At 41.1% G+C, this 14,419-nt stretch overlaps 1 protein-coding gene across 1 annotated transcript; it reads right to left on the reverse strand.

The window, feature by feature from the left end:
- Positions 1 to 1,190: 1,190 nt before the first annotated feature.
- Positions 1,191 to 4,237, reverse strand: LOC109705061 (the record flags this gene model as incomplete). The annotated part of the gene is made up of 4 exons (XM_020225822.1): positions 4,150 to 4,237; positions 3,949 to 4,000; positions 3,055 to 3,482; positions 1,191 to 2,378 (listed from the first exon to the last, which is right to left on the reverse strand). Coding segments are annotated over exons 3-4 (1,529 nt in total), but the record flags the coding sequence as incomplete, so codon positions are not given.
- Between the last annotated feature and the right edge of the window lie 10,182 nt (positions 4,238 to 14,419).

The raw sequence follows: 14,419 nt of genomic DNA on the forward strand, positions 1-14,419 counted from the left end.
ACCTTATAGGCAATCCAATCGAACCACCATTTACTCCCCAATCATCACCAAGAAGGTGGATTGTCTTCTACTCTCTTTCTTCCTCAGATGTTCTCCTATATTTCTCTTCACCATAGCCATGAGTCAGACCTTTATTCCCTTTCTAGATTCATTAAAATGTCATAATAAATATCTATTGCTGTTGTATTCTTTCTTAATTTGTACCACTCTTCAATACCCAAAACTATGTATCCATCCTACTGATGGATGTTAATAATATTGGGTGTGAACTAATGCTTTGGCTCCAAGCACACAAAACTCTAACAATATCTTAACTTCATAAATTCTTCATAAGATTATTTTACAGTGAACTTCTGATCCAATTGGTTTATAATTAACAATTTTATGGATCTGAAATTCTGAATGTAGTTTTCTATAGTATTTAAATCTAGGTACATCTATGTCGTGCAATAGCTATTTGATTAGATCGAATTGAATTCTGTGAAGTGATCTCATTTAAAGTTGATTGGACCTATTATTCTAGGGGGTTTTTTTGCAAATAGCCCCCTGACAAATTTTATTTACAAAAATAACCCCGTCCAAAAATTATTTGCAAAAATGGCCCTGCCTCTGCCACGCCAGCGCCACGTCAGCGCCACGCGGGCAAGGCGGGCCCAGGTATTTAAGTTGAACACGGTGAACCATTCACCGTGTTTCAATACAAGATTTTTATATTGGACACGGTGAATGGTTCACCGTGTCCAATACAAAAACTTTGTATTGAACACGGTGAATGGTTCACCGTGTCCAATACAAAAACTTTGTATTGAACACGGTGAATGGTTCACCGTGTCCAATACAAATACCCCAACAATGGCTAAGTTGGAGGTATTTGTATTAGACACGGTAAACCATTCACCGTGTCCAATTATTTGTATTTGACACGGTGAATGGTTCACTGTGTCCAATACAAATATTTCGATCTTAGCTATTTTGTATTGGACACGGTGAATGGTTCACCGTGTCCAATACAAAAACTTTGTATTGAACACGGTGAATGGTTCACCGTGTCCAATACAAAAACTTTGTATTGAACACGGTGAATGGTTCACCGTGTTCAACTTAACCATCTGGCCCAGCCCCGCCCGCGTGGCGCTGACGTGGCGCTGACGTGGCGGGGCCAGGGCCATTTTTGCAAATAAATTTTTGACAGGGCCAATTTNTTTTTTTGCACTTCCTCTGCTGTAGCTGTGAGTTCTTTACATTGAGTTTCCGAGTTCATTAACCTACTATGTGCTGCAGCTTCATTTGCTTGAAGTGAAGAAACTTCTCTTTGAAGTGCAACGTTTTGCTCTGCGAGTTCTCTTACCCTCTCCCTCAGCCTCTGTTCTTCAGTCTGGAATTTCACAAGCTTCTGTGACCAGTCATTTGACCTTCTGTCCAACTCCTTCTCCAAAGTCAACTGCACTTCACTCTTCTCCTTCTCAAGCCTCCTTGTTCTCGTATCCAATTCCACCTTCGATTGTTTATACTGCTCTTTAGCAGAGAATCTCTCAGCTAGACGGGACCTAATCTGTGAGGATAGCTCCAGCGCAAGGTACTTCCTATCCTCATTCATATCCTGAATCATTTGAAGCAATTCCGTCAAGCTTAAACCCTTATTCCTAAGTAATTCAATCTCAGAATTTTCTCGCGTGAACCTCTCTTCCATCTCTTTAGCTTTTCTAAGTAACTTCTCATCCGTATCTTGTTCCTCCGGTGAAGAATCAGATGACTTCTCTGGCCTAAGGCTCAAAGAACCATTTTCCAAATAGCAAGTTTGCCCTCGAGGTCCGTGCAACTCCTCAGATGTATCCTCGTATATATCTTCAATGGTGGTGGTGGTTTCTGATTCATGATCTCGTAACTTAATCAATTTTCCAGTGAATAAATGTGACTGTCTCTCGTTATTCCTTCTCAAATTTTTGGCAGCGAAGGCAATCCTGACATCATCTCTGAATGAATAGGTCCTAAGGCTGTCTTTAGTGGAAGTTGGTGAAGATGGTGCTGTGGACTGAGCTCGTGGCGGCTTTCCCAAAATGGAAACTGGAGGCTTTCCTGATAGAGTACCATCATTTACTGCTCTAGAGAAATTCCCACGAGTCTCACTTGGTTTGTTGATCACATCCTGCTCTCCGTCAATGTAGAGGTCAAGCACTTCATTGTTGTTAGAGAAATTGGATTTATGAATGGGGCCGCATCTTAGTGCTATAGGAGAGCTGTAAGAGGAGTTTCCAGATGAACATAGGTAACCTCTCGAGCAAGGAGAATCAAATTCATGAGCTTCTAAGGACTTCCGGACCTCGGTGAGATTGTTCCCTCTCTTTCCCGCATGCCTTTCTGGGGTCGATGAATGGCAGCTGCACAAAATGAAAAACTCAAAATTAATAATAGCAGTTCTTAGAACTAGAGAATGTTTGCTGCAGTTTGTAGCGTCAAAGAGTTAAAGAAGAAAGAAAGAAACATTTTTGGACAGCGCAATGCCTGCCATACAGTGTAACTTCAACGAAGTGCTTCGAATGGAGATGCTGCATAAATAAAATGCACGGATCTGGGCCAGTATAATATAGCAATGGGAATAAGTTAGGTGATATTATTGGCTTGCACATTTTAAGGAGGATCAACTGACATTTGATCACCTTCTACAAATCAGCCTATCTAATAACATTGAAGAAGATTGAAGTTGCAAATAAAGGTGAATATGAATCAAATAATGTAGGATTGTGCTCAACCCATGTATGTGTCATTAATTTTACACCAAATACAGATAATGATATGCACGTGAACAGTTATTAAACGCAAAACCTTATGCGTCGAAAGTTGATTTGGATACAAATTGGTTTCCATGTCCCAAAATGCTTAGCAGGCTCTATCAATAGCAAACAATTCACAAAAGTTTCTCGGGTCCCATCGCCCAGATTGATGGTACAAATCTAGGTTTAAAGTTTATGTATATTCAAAGATGACATCAAAAATACATGAAAAGACGCAAAAGAACATAAAGTAGGTACACAAAGATTTTATGAAAACACTTACTGGACAGGGCATTCTCCAAAATGATGAGTTTCTCTGCGACAAGTTTCTGAGGATTCACTGAGATCACCCATACAGTTCTGTTCACCTACTTCGAAACCACCGTAAGCAGCCGGAGAAGAGAACGAAAGGCTCCTACGGAGATGTGGGCTCGACGACTCCTCACTCTTCGGATACCTTTTTCGTGATTTGAAGCTTGACTCCTCAGGAGTTCGAGAGCCCCCGTAAAGCGTTTCTCCTGCTGTAGTCTTTGCATCCTTCTTCTTGTGGTTGGAAGTCGGGGGAACCACATTTGTACAACCATTGTTGGCTGCAGATGATCTGAATGAAAAGAACCTTCGCATCTTTTAAACTCTACAAGGATTCGCCCATCAGAAGCATACTAACTCACTTCAAGTTGAAACCTTTTCACCTACCTGAATTGAAAAATTCTTCAAAACTTGAAAGAATTAGGTTTCTAAACATATACTATGACAATTAGATAATAACAAGGCTTCTCGAATCATTTGGAATTGGGTTCAATTCGAGAAGACAAAGTTGAAACTGGTATCAAAAGCTTACAGATAAGCATTTAAGGAGTGCTACAATAACAATCAATAACTATAGAGAATGCGCCGCACCGAAGAAAAAGTGCAAAATTTGTGCGAAAAAAGAAACAAATTTGTGTCACTAAAATGGTCGAACAGATTGTAGGCATTAACAAAATCCACCCTATAATCCAAAAAAAAAAGTTGGTGAAACATTACACGCAGAAAAACCAATAGAGAGATCGCGAAAAAGAAACCCTAATAGAAAAACCGCATCAAATCGAAACGCTTCCATAGTAATCAGATCACCATTGGGTGTCAAAAAAATAAGCAATAAATCATAATTACAAAAAGAGTAAAAAAAAAATACCACAAGAATTAGGGCACTCTTCTCGACCTCCTTCCTCTCCAAATCCAAGAAGCTACTAAATCAAAACCCCTCTTTTGTGAGAGAAACCAAACAAACAGAGATTAAAAATGCAATAAATGAATACAATTAGGCAAATTAAACGCGATTTATTCACATTAATTGGATCTAAAACTGAAGTGGGAGGAATCGAGCGAATGTTACCGTTGAGCTCCTCTCCGATTTCGCAGAGATCTTTTCTCTCCGATTCCTCTGTTTTTTTCGTTTTTGTTTTTTTGCTGATTCCACAATTTAAGGAAATTTAAAAATAAGAAAAAGAAACAGGAGCGGTGATTCGAAAAAAGAAGTGTGTGGGGGGGAACTACGCAGCGGTATATTTGCCCTTCGATTACTAGTTATTCACGGATTTGCCACTGAAGCCCAAAATGAACGATAAGGCCGCAGTGGCGGTGTTGTAATATTCAGTATTATTGTGGGTAATTTCGACGTGATATTTGACCGTTCATAGAGTTTGCACCGGTTACATGGAGGGAAAATATTTTGAGTATGTTGCGTAAACCTGGTGTACTTACACACAATGGACCACTTCCCTATTTAATGATTAGTTTTATAAAAATCTAAAACCAAACAAAAAAATATATACTGAATTACTGCGTGGAAAACATAAAATGAAAAATGCAAAACCAAAATTAAATTTGACATAAATTGTTCCAGATGTTAATGATAGAGAAGAGCCATATTTAATTTAAAAATAAATTGGTGTCTAAATTTTAAGCTTTACTTTTTTTGTACTGTTTGAACGTCATACATCATGATCATACTATAAGATTTTTGCCGTGGTGTAGGACATGGCGCATGAGATGTAATTATACACGAGGTGCAGGAATAATTTACAATGGCAGGAAAGTAAAATTATTTCAGTAATTTATTTATTATTAGGAGTTAAGCTTGTAAAGGTGTTACCAGGAAAGGTATAAATAATTTGAATGAATGGGGGACCATTTTAGTAATTTTTCTTAAAAAGTAGGGGCAATGTTGTAATTCTACATGTCAATCATGGAGCCGTTGTGAAAAGAAATGGTCTCCGTGGCGCGGGCTTGGAGCGCAATTTTGAGATCCCGCCCACAATGCTGAGAAGTAAATTTACGGAAAAACCCTTTATTAAATTGTATAGAAAAAATTTCAAATATTATCTTTACAGTACTTTCTCACTTTAGTGCTCTATGATTTAAAATGTATCACTTTCATACCTTGTAATTTTATTTTTCTCTTTTTATTATCTCTTTCACAAATTTTTTTAATTAAATCCGTAACAAAGTTAAAACTGAATGATACTAAATTGAATATTCAATAAACCACATGTAGGGTATCTGAAGTATTTTGTATATGATTTAACGAAAAGTTAACGTAGGAACTGACGAAAAGAGAAAAATGAAATCACATGGTACTAAAGTGATACACTTTAAAATATAGGGTACTAAAGTGAGAAAGTGTAAAATCTGGAATATGGTATTTGAAGTTTACCTAATTATAAACTATTTTATTTAAAATTCAAAATTAATTTAATTATTTCGATCAATTATTCAGTTTGAATATTTATCAAGTGCTCATGTAATTGGTATAGAAAAAAAAATGATTTACATTTTAACAATTTTCAATTTGTACCTGAAACTTAAATTGTTGATCAATATCTTATTCTCCTATTATTATTATTTATATTGAACGCAATAAGAAAAGGAATACTAAGTCTTTCACGATCTCAAAAGAAAACCAAAAAAAAAAAAAAAATAAATAAATAAAAAAAAGGCATGGAAGAAGCAATGGGAGTACCAGCGGAGGCGCCCGCGAGCGCATCGCAGAGGATATCTCGCGGAGACGAGCGATGGGATCCTCTGGACATCCCGCGCAATTAGATCACGCTCATAGCCCGAAAGAAAGAAAGAAACGAAAACTAAAAGGAGAATTAAAAGGAGAGAAGAAAAAAAAAGGAAGAGAAGAGTGGAAAGAGACGCAAAAAGGAATTGATTAATGGAATAGGGAATCTGCCGCTTTACTCTCTCTCCTTTTTTTTTTTTTTTTTTTTTGGGTCCTGCGCGCAGAAGCACGAAGTGTGCAATCACACCGCGGATGACAGCGAGGATACGCCGGGTACCACCTGTAGTACAGGCAGCGTGATAATCGCCCACGGAAAGGCTTTTAGCTCTTTTTTTTTTTTTTCATTAGTCATTTTAAAAATTTTAATTTTATAATCGGCCCTTCTGATATTATAGAGGATAAACTTTAAATACTGTCACGCTCGGGTACTAGCGGAAGCATATTCGGTACGTGCACAGACCCGCCATACACCTGCAGTATATAAGGCGTCTACAAGAAACAAGTCGATAGGAGTAAAAATATAAAACAATCCTATCCTGATATCAGAGTATAGTAAAAGTCACAAATACTATTAACAATAGAACAAGAAGTATATAATCCACAAACTCAACAAAACGTGAAGTATCACAATCATAATATCTGTCCAAGGAGTAAATATACACATCACGAAGTATACAAAAGATAGGTACAATGGTGGTCTCTTTATATATAGGGACATCACCCTCGGCGGCAACCCAAGTAGCAAGGTGATAAACTAGCACGCTCCTAGCAATGCCTAGCTAGACGCGACTCCCTTGCCACGATCCCTAACCTCTCCTGTAGATGACTCTGTAAAAACAACCACCAAAAAGGGTATGAGAACTATAAACAATAGTTCACAGTGGGTAAGCCGCCAGCCTCGGCGAATTACACCATTAGGCTCATGATATACTGAATGAAAGCAAAGACGATAATGGCATGAAATATAAGTATGATGCTAACAGGTAATGAGCATGTAATTAACATGTAATAACTTTCCACAGTAATGAATCATTTGTATAATAGAAATATAGCAACTTCTGTAACCATGAACATAAACATGAATATAAGCACGAGTGTGAAAATAGCTACTATACACTTTAACTAGTAAGCATTCATTACTGTCCTTTATCATTTAGTACTTTCACCTCAATAGAGTTTTCCTTTATTCATCAGGATCTACCCAAGGTAGCCCGACTTGCGCCACGCCTAATGGCCCGTGGTAATATGCACTCCCCACGGCAATCCACTTCGGCACCCAATCCCGCACGGGCGAGCAACTGTCGCGTAGGCCAACTCCGGAGTGCCGGCTTGTAGGGAGCGACCCTCACAAGCGTATGCGAATGAGCACGATGGTAAGCAAGCATGTTCCATTGTCCACATGTCTCAATTATCATGGTTTCATTTGCAATGTTCTTGCCCTTGATCCTCTGATCGGAATTTCAATACACAAATAGTAACCAGAGCTAGTATCCACTAGATTGTAAACATGTAAGAGTAATGCTAAATCACATGGCATTGTCAACATAGTCATAAGCATGTCATAGTTCCCTACTTTAGAGTTAAAGGAATGTCATTGTTCTCTACTTTATAAGTGCATCCTACATTTGTTCATAAGTCATTCTACAGTATTAGACATGATCATAAATACTTTTATGTATGCAGTCTCTCTACTTCATCTCTACTTCATAAAGATACAATGTCAAACATATCAAACATGGTGGCAAAAATGTCCAAACTCGTGTCAATCACATAGTCGCAAAAAGTGCACTACAAAGTCCATTCTAAAGTGACATATAGAACATAGGGGAGCTTCACTTGCTCTGGTTAGGTCAAACCCACCTATCACTAATTCCAAAATAGCCCAACAGAAGCTTCAACTCAGCTCACACAGTCTCTGGACCTGCTGAAAACAAAGCATCAAAACCGCGTTGAAACGATTACTTAATAATCCAATTTCGGCTCCAATCACACATAGTACACAGTTATAACTTAATTCCCTGCTTCGGACTAGCTTAATACCTCAAGTTGAGTCTTCAAGAGTTCTCACAAGTCAGCTAAAGTTACTCCAAGAGTCGATCACACTCTCGCTGCGAACAACGTCGAAACGGCATCAAAATCGTTAGATACTAATAGATATAGTCGGAATCTTGTAAATTCAGTTTTCTCACAGAAATTTCAGCTTACCCTCAGTTGGAACACCTTCCAAACTAGTCTCCCTGGTCACCAAATTAGCCCCAAGTGGTTCGAAAACATGCTGCGAAGGAACAAATCCAAACTGCATCAATTCGCTCCATTAATCCGCATATAGCTTCGAATTAGAGCATAACTCACTATTTATCTTCATCAAGTTTTAAAACAACTTTTCTCTGAGCTAAAGTAGGTAATTCACAGTCAAAATAACCTCTCATTACTGCTGTAAACAATTTCTAACTCAGTTGGAAGCAACAAAACTAAAAGACGTCCAAATTCAATACTAAACCGTAAACTAGAGAGAAATCGAGTCGATTACCTCTCTAAAGCTGGGATTTAGCTTCTCCTGGTAGTAACCTCACAGCAACACAGCAAAACTCCTTCTCCCCACGTGTTAACAACTTCCCTTGAGCCCTCCAATCAGCGAGCAACGAGCGCGACGCGGAAACGACGCAAAACGGCGACTTTTATGTCGAGGGAGAAAATTCTAGAGAGAGAAAGAAGTGGAGAGCTAAAAACCCTATTTTTTCTGAGCTTACAGGTGATAAGCATCCTCAGGGTCGAGCTGGGAGAGATAAGGATGGATAGATGACGTGAAATGACCAAAATAGCCATGCTGCCACGCAGCTGCAGCTGCTGCTGCTTGCTGTACCGGTACAGGGTGATGGCTGTACCGGTACACAATGCAAAATTTCGAAAAAAAACTACAGCAATGCACTTTCTTGCTTTTAGCCGTCCAATCACTCTCTAACTTGTCCAAAAATGTGTCCAAGCCTTTTAGAACATGTAGGATAGTTCCATATTCCATTCCACACACTCGAACTCCTTAATTTGCACAAGTTCAGTGTATTACATTTCACCCCTCCTAAAAAGAAGTTTCGTCCGCGAAACTTGTAAATATTTATCTCAAGATTCCATCGAAAAAAGGTAGGGATAGTGCTCTTGCATTGCACTCTTCAATTCCCAAGTGGCTTCTCGTTCATCGTGACTGCTCCAAAATATCTTTACGAAGGAGATTTCGCGGCTTCGAAGTCGTTTCACCTCTTGAGCCAGTATTCTTACTGGATGTTACTCAAAGCTCAAATCTTCTCGTAAATCCACTGGAGTACTTTCCAATATGTGGGTTGGATCAAAAACATACTTTCGCAGTGTAGATACATGAAATACATTGTGTACTCCCGATAGGTTCGGCGGTAAAGCAAGCCGATACGCTACGGGGCCTATCCGCTCCAACACCTCGTAGGGTCCAATGAATCGAGGACTCAACTTTCTCCGAATACCAAATCTCTTAATCCTTTTTGTCGGGGAAACCTTTAGGAATACATGATCGCCCACTTGAAATTCCAGTTCTCGCCGATGTTTATCCGCATAATTCTTTTGTCGACTTTGTGCTGTCAGTAGACGTTCTCGTGCCAGTCGAACTTTAGCTTCAGCTTCTTGCAATACATCTGGTCCCAAAACTAATCTTTCTCCCACTTCGCTCCAATGAGGTGGTGATCTGCACTTTCTACCATAAAGGGCTTCAAAAGGTGCCATTTGAATGCTTGCTTGATAACTATTGTTATAAGCAAATTCAGACATTGGTAAGAACTGTGGCCAACTGCCCTGGTAATCAATCACACAGGCCCTCAACATATCCTCAAGGGTCTGGATGGTACGCTCAGACTGCCCATCACTCTGGGGGTGGAAAGCAGTACTAAAATCCAATCGAGTACCCATGGCCTCTTGTAAACTCTTCCAGAAATTCTTCCAGAAATGTGAAACGAATCGGGTGTCTCGATCTGAAACAATAGAAGCAGGTACTCCGTGTAATCGCACAATTTCATCAAGATACACTTGTGCGAGGCTTTCCCCCGACCACACTGTATGAATTGGAATGAAGTGGGCAGATTTAGTCAATCTATCCACAATTACCCTACCCAGATTGCATAACCTGCCTGTGAGCGAGGTAATCCAACAATAAAATCCACAGTAACCCTCTCCCACTTCCACACTGGTATGGGTAAACTTTGTAGTTTCCCCGCAGGAAGTCGTTGTTCAGCCTTAACCTGCTGACAGGTTAAACATCTGGCCACAAAATCAGCAACTTCCTTTTTCATTCCAGGCCACCAGTAAGTTGACTTCAGATCTTTATACATTTTTATACTCCCAGGGTGTAAAGTATACAGTGTCCGATATGCTTCCTTTAAAATCTCCTCTTTAGTATCTGGATCGGCAGGCACACAAATTCTATCACCGAATTTTAGCAATCCCTGATCATCCACTCGAAAGTCGCCAATTGGATCAACAGTGATCTTTGCTCGAATCTTTTGTAGAGACTCATCTTGAGCTTGTTTTTCTTTAATTCGACCGATCAAGGTAGGTTGCATCACCAATGACATAAGTCTCCAAGGTGCATCAGGAGCTACAACTTTCAAACTCAACTGCTCCATTTTTTTTACCAACAGGGGCTGCATAGTTATCGACATCGCCAAATTTTCCGTCGATTTTCGACTTAAAGCATCTGCTACGACATTAGCTTTTCCTGGATGATAGAGGATGGCCAAATCATAATCCTTGAGCAACTCCAACCATCTACGTTGTCTCAAGTTTAATTCCTTCTGAGTAAAGAGATACTTTAAGCTTTTATGATCTGTGTAAACTTCGCAACGCTCACCATAGAGGTAGTGACACCAGAGTTTCAAGGCAAAGACAACAGCTGCCAGCTCTAGATCATGTGTAGGGTAGTTCTTTTCATAATCCTTTAATTGACGAGATGCATAAGCAATTACTCGGCCACTCTGCATAAGAACGCACCCTAATCCATTCAGCGACGCATCGCTGTAAACCACATAATCCATTCCGGTAACCGGTAGTGCTAAGATTGGGGCAGTAGTCAACCGTTCTTTCAGCTCTTGAAAGCTTCTTTCGCAGGCTTCATTCCACAGGAATTTAGCTCCTTTATGAGTGAGTCGAGTAAGAGGAGTAGCATCTTCGCAAACCCTTCTACAAATCTTCGGTAGTACCCCGCCAAACCAAGGAAACTCTGAATCTCTGTAACATTTGTCGGCCTGGGCCAATCTTTAATCGCTTCAATCTTCTTTGGATCCACCGCGATTCCTATTTCAGAAATTACATGTCCCAGAAATGCTACTTCTCGAAGCCAAAATTTACATTTCTTTAACTTTGCAAACAATTTCTTTTCTCGAAGTACTTGTAACACCATTCTTAAATGATTTTCATGCTCATCGTCACTTCGAGAATATATCAAGATATCGTCGATAAACACGACCACAAACCTGTCTAAGTAGGGCTTAAAGACACGGTTCATTAAATCCATAAAGGCTGCTGGGGCATTTGTCAGTCCAAATGGCATAACTGTGAATTCATAATGCCCATACCGTGTTCTAAAAGTGGTCTTGGAAACCTCTTCAGGCTTAATCTTAAGCTGATGATAACCTGACTGCAAATCAATTTTCGAATATACTTTCGATCCTTGCAGCTGATCGAATAGATCATCAATTCTGGGTAATAGGTATTTATTCTTGATTGTGACTTTGTTGATTTCTCGGTAATCCACACACAATCGAAGAGATCCATCCTTCTTCTTGACAAATAACACCGGTGCTCCCCAAGGTGACACACTCGGTCAAATGAATCCTTTATCTAAAAGATCTTGTAACTGTGCCTTCAGCTCTTTTAATTCAGCGGGTGCCATCCTATAGGGTGCTTTCGAGATAGGAGTTGTCCCAAGGACAAGATCAATCACAAACTCAACTTCCCTATCAGGTGGCATACCCGACAACTCAGCCGGAAACACATCCTCGAACTCCCGCACAACTGGAATATCATTAATCTTGACGGTTCCTCCGTCACTCACAGAAATGCTAGCCAAATAGGCTACGCAGCCCCTTCGAATTAACTGTCGTGCTTACGAAGAACTAATAGTCATTGCGAACAATGAACTCTGACACCCCCTGTAAACAAACTCTTGCTGACTCGGTTCCCTAAAGGTCACAGTTCTGTTCGTGCAATCAATAGTGGCATAATACTGAGTCAACCAATCCATACCCAATACTACATCAAACTCACCTAGTTTGTGTAGTGCCAATAAATCCACTGGCATAATCCAGTCACCTACCCTAACTGGGTAGCGAGGGCAGAACTCACGAACATCTAGGGTATGGTTAGGTACAATCACTCGTCCCAGATGCAAAGTAGGTGCTAAAGGAATGCTATGCAACTCGGCGAACTGCCGATCAATAAAAGAATGCGAAGCACCAGTATCAAATAATGCACGAACACGAATATCATAAAGCATAATGATACCTGCTAAGACCTCCTCTGCTGCTGCGGCCTTCTTAGTCTGGACGGCATACATACGCCTACTCGAACCCTGCCGAGAACTCTCAGACGGCCGCTGTCCCGGTGATCGTCTATACTGAGAGGGTGCTGATGGGGTCCTTTGGCTCGGAGCTAAAGATGCAGGTGCTGATGCTGATGAGGGTGCAGGTGAAGAACCTCTCGGGCACTCTGAGGGAAAGTAGCCCTCCTGACCGCAGAGAAAACACCTGCCCCCACGTTGTGGATACTGTGGTGGAAAATGAGGCCCACCACAAATGACACAACGTGGCTGCCGACGACGCTCGTGTGCTCCACGGGGCGCTGAAGAACCTCGACCCCTCGACTGACTTGACTGGCCCCTCGGATATTTTGGCGGTCTCCTGAAGGGTTGCTGACCACTGCTCTCAGCTGCTGGCCTTTTTCCTTTACTTCGATCCATAACATCTCTTTCCTTCATAATTTCCGCCCCCTTCTCCACAATCAAAGCTCGGTTCACTACTTCCCTGTAAGTGGAAAGGTTTGATGCCTGGACCAATCTGAAAATCGCAGGCCGCAAACCTACCTCAAAAATCCGAGCCTTGTCCTCATCATCTCTGACCACAAAAGGAACACAGTGCAGTAAACGGAAAAACTCTCGCTCATACTCAGCTACTGTCCTGTCCCCCTGCCTTAGATTTCTCAAATCCCTTTCCATTTGCCTCTTTACACTCTGCGAAAAATAGGTTGTCAATAATAATTCCTTGAACCTGTTCCACGTGATAGCGGACAAATTAGTACGGGAATCCTCACGAATGTCCACCCACCACCTGTAAGCCTCGCCGTCAAGGTGGTGCGTCGCAAACCAAACTCGATATCGCTCCTCGACGAATGTATCATAGAATAGCTTCTCTATGTGCATTAGCAATTTCTCGACCACCCAGTGATCTGCTTTCTCCCCGTCAAAGATACGAGGGGTGCAACGACGGAATTCATTCAATTGTTCCATCATCCGCTCTCGCTCCTCAGCCCCCACCATCTCTGGTAACACTGTCCCTGATGCCGCTACAGGTACTGGTGGTGGTACTACTGTCTCCTGTCGGGTCTCCGCCCTCGGAGCTACTGGGGGTGTGTCAGGTACTGGTGACTATGCTCTCACTGTCGCATCCCTGCTGTCTGGTACTTTAGGTATAGGATCAGGAATCTCCCTGTCAGTCGTCTGCCGCAATAGTAAATCCTCTAACCTCTTCATCCTGTCCTCCTGCAGACACGCGGCATCCATCTGCTGTCGCGCGGCCGCAGCCTGCTGAGCAACCAAATCTGTCAGCTTCATGAGCTGATCCTGCAACTCATGGATCCCACTAGATCCAGAAGTAATGGAGGTCCCCACTTCTTCCGCATCCGCCGCCTCAGTTGCCCCGGCGGCTTGCGAACGAGTCAAAGGCATCTTGAGCTGCAGCACAAAACAACTATAGATTAATAAAACCTATACTATTGAACCCTCATTGAGGATATAAACCAGCTAATGAAGCGAAAGTAATGAAATGTAACGCGTACTAACTTCCGATGTCACGTTGTCGGCCGCCAACGTGACCCTCTGCAAAGTTAGTAATTGCACATCCCGATCAAACTCCTACTATTCGGAGTTTATAAGTACCCAATCAAAGTACTTTCGCTAACAACAACCTCGACTAGACCTCGTCTCTCACGAGCCTATTCTTATATTCCAACCAGCCTAAGGTTTACTAGGTCTACTAAGACTCAACCTAGGCTCTGATACCACTATAATCTGTCACGCCCGGGTACTAGCGGAAGCATATCCGGTACGTGCACAGACCCGCCATACACCTGCAGTATATAAGTCGTCTACAAGAAACAAGTCGATAGGAGTAAAAACATAAAACAATCCTATCCTTATATCGGAGCATAGTAAAAGTCACAAAGACTATTAACAATAGAACAAGGAGTATATAATCCACAAACTCAACAAAACGTGAAGTATCACAATCATAATATCTGTCCAAGGAGTAAATATACACATCACGAAGTATACAAAAGATGATACATATCTCTCTGGTGGTAACATGGA

This window comes from Ananas comosus, unplaced genomic scaffold (assembly GCF_001540865.1).
Source record: "Ananas comosus cultivar F153 unplaced genomic scaffold, ASM154086v1, whole genome shotgun sequence".
NCBI lineage: Eukaryota > Viridiplantae > Streptophyta > Magnoliopsida > Poales > Bromeliaceae > Ananas > Ananas comosus.